Genomic DNA, 5,602 nt, shown 5'->3' with positions numbered 1-5,602 from the left:
TACCATGCTGTGGAGCCCTCTCCCCATCTCTTTCCGGGGGAGGTAGAGCCTCTGTGTGTTCGCCCACTTCTTGTGTCCGTGCTTCGCGTTAATTATTCTCCGTACTGCCAGGTCGATCTTGTCGAAATGCGTGATGTCCATGGGGATCACGCCGATGTAGTAGTTGATGACGCTGAGGGCGTACTGGTTGATGGCCATCGAGAGGTTTTTCCCCGACAGCTTTGACGCAGCCAGTAGCTCCGTTCTCCTGCATATCTCCTGTAGTATTATGTCGAACATTCCGTCGCTTGTCAGTGAGTTTGAAGTCTCTGTGACTCCCAAGTACTTGTACGTTTCCGGGCCTTCCATCTGCTTGGCGATGCTGGCGCACGCCTCCGTGTTGGTTGCCGACTTGTCGCGGTTGATCCTGAGTCCTATGTCGTTGAAGAACTTCTCCACTTCTCGGCCCATTCCTCTCATCGTACTTTCCTCGTGGGCGAAGAACTTGAGGTCGTCAATATAGAGAAAGTGGTTTGTGGCGAATATCCTGCCGCCGGTCACGCTTAACTCCACCTTGGGGAAGATGCGAGTCAGGTGCCTGCTCAGCGGGTCCAAGCACAGCACGAAGAGAAGGGGCGATAGGCTGTCGCCTTGGAGAATGCCCCTCTCCACTTTCTTGTGCATGATTGTGTTCTTGTTCCACCGTATCTCTATGTTCCACCTCTTGATCGTCTGCTTGATGAAGTTTGATAACCACCCTGGTAGGTTAAGGTTGTCGATAACCCTTGCCAGGTACGCGTGGTCGATTGAGTCGTACGCCTTCATGACGTCGACCCACGTTGCAAGTAACTTCCCCTTGTGCTTCTCGTTGAGCGCGATGTTCGCTAACGCGTGCTCCTTTGCACCCTGTACGTTGCTCCTCGTGCCCATCTGGTTCTCGGACCGTAGTCCCCTGCCATCGACTTCTCGCTTAAGCGTCTCCGTTGCACAGCGGGTAGTTAGCTTGTATAGGTTGGACATGCATGTGATAGGCCTGTACTGTGCGGCGGACTTTGGTTTCTTGTTCTTCGGTAGTAGGTACGTGATCCCACAGTAGAACCAGTCGTCCTGCACTTTGCCTTGCTGGCATGCCTCCTCTACTAGCCTGTAAATGACTCTGTGAAGGGACGTGAGCCATTTAATGTAGTAGTTGTAGATCCCATCCGCACCGGGCGACTTCCAGTCTCGCAATTTCTTGACGATCGTGACGAATTCCTCGTATGTGGGAAAGCCTGCCTTGTTCTCTGCCGGTGGTCTTTCGACCAGATATCCTTCACCGTTGTGCGGTGCGTTTGGCTTCACCCACATTTGCGCCCAGTACTCTATCATCATCCCCTCGTTTATCGCCGACTCGTCCGCGTCCTGCTTGTTCTCCAGTGTCCTGTAGAAGTGTCCCGTGTAGAGCTCGAACATGCGGTTGTCGTTGTACAACTCCTTCTTGAACTTGGCGTTCTTGAGTTTGTCCTGCTCCTTTTGGAGCTCCTCTTGAGTCCTGCTGATCACGTATGACAGTTCCTGCGGCTTGTCCGCGATCATGTTGTACTTGTCCATTTGGCGATAAACGCGTTTCCTATCCTCCTTCTCCAGGGGGACCTTCTGCTTGTATTTCAGAAGTAATGCTCCTATCTCCTCCAGCTCCTTGATCCTCCTCTCAGCTGCCTCCTTCTTTCCCGAGGACGACGATGGTTTTGCGCTGTACTTGTCGTAGCAGTCCTGTGCCGTTTGATACAAGATGGCTAGCATCCCCATGTCAGTGACTGGGTTGTGCTTCACGTAGTTGTGGACCACTAGATCCAGCGACCTTATCGCCGTGAAGTCGAGGGAGTCCATGGTGTGTCTTTTGTTCTTTACTGTCCTAATCACACCAGGCTCCCTCAACCTCTGTGCCATGATCCGGTCGAAATCCTCCTGCAGGGCGTTGTATGAGTCGACGTCGTGCAGCGATGCTATTTCTCCAACGTCCGTCGGTTGGCTCCGCGCTGCTTTGGCGACTACCTGTCTTGCCATCTGCTCCACCTCCTTGTGGGTCTTGTGGAATTCGAAATGCTCGTTGGCATATTCCGCGAGGACTTTCCATCCTCCTCGTGGCATCCTCTGATACTTCGTCACTACTGCCTTGTAGACGTCCGGTACCCAATGACACCATGGTCCATCGATCTGACGCATGACACAGTGCAGGAACTGTAACTTGGCATTCAGCCTAGCGTAGTTCGGCGGCATTTGTGGCGTGTTCCCGGCCCGTTCAGCCTGCGGGGCGTGCCCTTCGGGTGCCCTCGGCAACGCAGCCGTCTCAGTGAGCGCCACCTCACTGGCGGTGCCCGGTGCTATACTGTTGTTTGATTCTCTCACAGGCCCGACTTGCTCAGGTTCCTCTTCGTCCACGTCCATAAAGTCATCCGACGATATGGAATACACGGTCGGAGAGCGGCAGCCACCGTTTCCGACAACCTCCCCTGCCGGTGGCTGCAGGGTAGACAGTGTCTGCACACACACGGGTGCGCGTTCCGAGGAACTCGGCCCGGCGTTGCAAACCACGACAGGCGGCGTTTGAGCCGTGTTTCCTGTCTTTTTGGCCTTCCGGTTGTTACCCTTTTGGCCCTGGGGACCGCCGTTCCGTGCTTTGTTTCCAGCGCCCTTCACAGCCGGAGTGGTTCCGGGCTGGTGTCGTTTCCGGCTTGCCTGCGGGATTGGCCGGCTTTCGCCGCCACGGCCGGCCCCCTTCGAATTTGTGGGTTTACCTTTAGGGCCCTGAACACCGCTTTGTACCGGTTTTCTGGATTCATGCCGCCTTTCGGGTTGCCGACACTCTCGGCGCCCCACGGTGGCAAGCGGAGCATCGATGTCCATCCCATCGGGGACGTCCACGTCAATAACCATGAGGTCTCCGTCCTCATCGATTTGACTGCTCAGCTGCACTTCTTGTGAGCTCTCCATTGGTACCTTGTTCGTCTATCCAGCGCGCCTGTGTGGCCGCCTTTCGCCTCGCGATGTTGCCGCTTTAATTCCGCACTTTTGGCCTTCAATACACCCCCCAGTGACATCGGAAAAATTTCCTTTCTGTGATAAACCCGAGAAAACACGTTTCTCAAAGTTTCCCCCAAAATCACAGAAGATTCCAACTCCCCCTGCAGTGCGCTAAGTGTATTAGTAAAATCAGCGAGATTACGGGAGAATGTATGATCAAAGTGATTCGAGGAGGAGAGGTCGTCGAGCGAAAGGCCGAGCATGGTTTTCACGTTAGCAATTTTGGTGGATGCAACAGTGTCTTTCTTCGTTTGTTGTGCCGTTGAGATTTTAACTTGATCTTCGACGTATTGGAGCAACTCTTCTAAATACATTCTGACTTGGGTGGTGGCTGTTCGTATTTCCGTTTGTTTTTGTAGCGTGTCGAGATAGGTATCATTCGCCTTCATTTTGCCCATCATTCCCTTCAATCCGCTTTCCAGATCTTGCTGAATAATTTCACCAATTTCTGTATATTTCTGAGTGACCAATCCTTTGAGCGCCTCCAACTCTTTCTCTTTGGTGTCCGCAAACATTCTCAGGGCCTCCTGTTTAATGCTTCTCTTGGCGGTGGCACTATCGCTGGTAACTTTTGAGGTGATTGTGGATTGGCAGAGATTAGTGGCTTTCTCTAGCGTGCCTTCTTTTAATGTTCTAACTTGTGCATCCAGGGTAGAGGTCACTTGTTGGTTTAGTTCGTTGGTCTTTTCATCAATCTGATTCTTCACACCGACCAGCTTTTTGTCGTGTTTATCGTTTTTATCTTTCTTGTCTTCTAGGATAGCGCTAATGTTTCTGAGCTCCATATTAACTGAGTCGATAACATAAGCAAGTCCTTGCTTTATTTTTTCGGCAGGCATTGACACATCGTTGTTAAGCTTAGTTTGAATTTTTTCGATCAATGGTTTCTCAACTAATTTTTTAAGTTCTTCGCCTAGTGCTTTAACACCGTCGATAGCAGCTGTCAACTTTCCCATATTTATCTCTGATTTGAATCGTTGAATTTCTATTTCCGCGCCTTTCGCAAGCGACTGTAACTCAGTTAGGGCGGCTTCTACCCCCCACTTGAGATACGGATTATAGCCTGATTCGGATACATCGGTCATCTGTAAATCGTAGCCATCTTGCAAATCACTTTGAATTTTCCCTACTACATCTGCAACTTTATGTATTACTTGCTCCGCGTAGTTGCTAAGATACTTATGAACGTTTTGTAAATGGCCATCTACAGTGGATTGAGATCCAGGCTTTGGATTGGCTTTAATAGCAGTTAGTGCTGCTTTAATATTTTTTTGAACGATTGAAAGGAATACCTTGAGAATAGCATCATTATCGGCAGCGGTAAAACGGCCCTTGAATTTTTTTGCGTGGTTGTTCCCGCTAACATACGAATACAAATACTGTTTCACCGGCTCTCCGTCAACAATCGCCGTAACCGCATCATTGATTGATTGTTTGAATGTCTCCTCGAAATTAGTTGCGTACTCTCCTACAGAAGTAACAATGTCATTTAAGTGACCTTGATTACCTTCCTTATCTGCAATCCCATCGGTAAGCCCAGTAAGCGCCAACTGTATTTCCGCCCACAAACTGCCAAGATCATCATCTCGGAGCGTCGCAGCATTAGTGACAATATTTTGCGCCAAACTGGCAGCCCCCAAGGCCGTATTTGGAGAGGTATCTTTTTCATCAAATTTTCCATTAATAACATCAACGGACTTCTTAATGTTTTGTCGAACAGTGTGCAACTTCCAGACTGTGTCAGTCAAAAGCTTAACCTTCCTCTCAAGTTCTTCTTTTACTAGCATACGAAGACCGTCAATACCCTTAGTCACCGTTTCCTTAAGTACCCTGACCTGCTCTGTAACTGTGCTACTAATCTGACTTTCAAGCGTTGTAAGGTCTCTATCGACACTACTGGCTACCGCCACCAAGTCGCTATAGTCAAGTTTCGTGGATTCTACAAATGTATTAACACTATTAAAAATTACGCAGACGTTGGTTTCTAACTTATTTTTTAGGTTAGGATCTAAATCTCTAAGTGAATCTAATGAAGATTTCGGTTGTGTCACTAAGCTATTGACAGAGTCAGCCCAGTCTGCTAACTTATCTGAGACGGCATCATATTCTTGACTACGCAGTGTTTTGATATATTCCGCAGATTGATATATGTCACGAATTGTTGTATCTAATGGCCCAGTCACTGTTTTTGTTCTCGTTTTCATTTCACCTTCATACCCCTCCAACCACCCCTTCACCGCGCCGACAGACGCCGCAAGCCCAGTACGCCCGGAGCCAATATTATTATTTACCTCTTCTAGTACTTTTTGAAGCTTATTATCATCTGGAGTGATGTAATTATCATAAGTTGTCACTTCATTTTCATCCTTCACCGCACCAAGCACACCACTCAAAAATCCCATCACCCCGTCACACAGCCTATCCAGGTCGGAGTACACTATCCCACTGCCTTCGTAGCCTTTGGGATCTTTGTTGAAGCCGAGAAACTTTTCGAGGCCCGGAACAAGGTTATAAGCATTCATTTGGATATTTTTGTTCTTCATTGCTTTTCACAGTCTAG

The 5,602-nt window shown here is 49.1% G+C and overlaps 2 protein-coding genes across 2 annotated transcripts; both read right to left on the bottom strand.

Annotated features, from left to right (window-relative positions):
- On the bottom strand, nucleotides 1-2,895 carry BBBOND_0004480 (hypothetical protein, conserved; the record flags this gene model as incomplete). Its single annotated transcript, XM_012915280.1, has 1 exon — nucleotides 1-2,895. A coding segment is annotated over one exon (2,895 nt), but the record flags the coding sequence as incomplete, so codon positions are not given.
- Nucleotides 2,896-2,924: 29 nt separating this feature from the next.
- On the bottom strand, nucleotides 2,925-5,585 carry BBBOND_0004470 (hypothetical protein, conserved; the record flags this gene model as incomplete). The annotated part of the gene is made up of 1 exon (XM_012915279.1): nucleotides 2,925-5,585. The coding sequence occupies one exon, from the start codon at nucleotides 5,583-5,585 to the stop codon at nucleotides 2,925-2,927; it is 2,661 nt and encodes an 886-aa protein (XP_012770733.1).
- Between the last annotated feature and the right edge of the window lie 17 nt (nucleotides 5,586-5,602).

This window comes from Babesia bigemina, scaffold Bbigscaff_73114 (assembly GCF_000981445.1).
Source record: "Babesia bigemina genome assembly Bbig001, scaffold Bbigscaff_73114".
NCBI lineage: Eukaryota > Apicomplexa > Aconoidasida > Piroplasmida > Babesiidae > Babesia > Babesia bigemina.
Note: the sequence above shows the minus strand (reverse complement) of the source record. Positions and strands in the feature narration are given on the sequence as shown.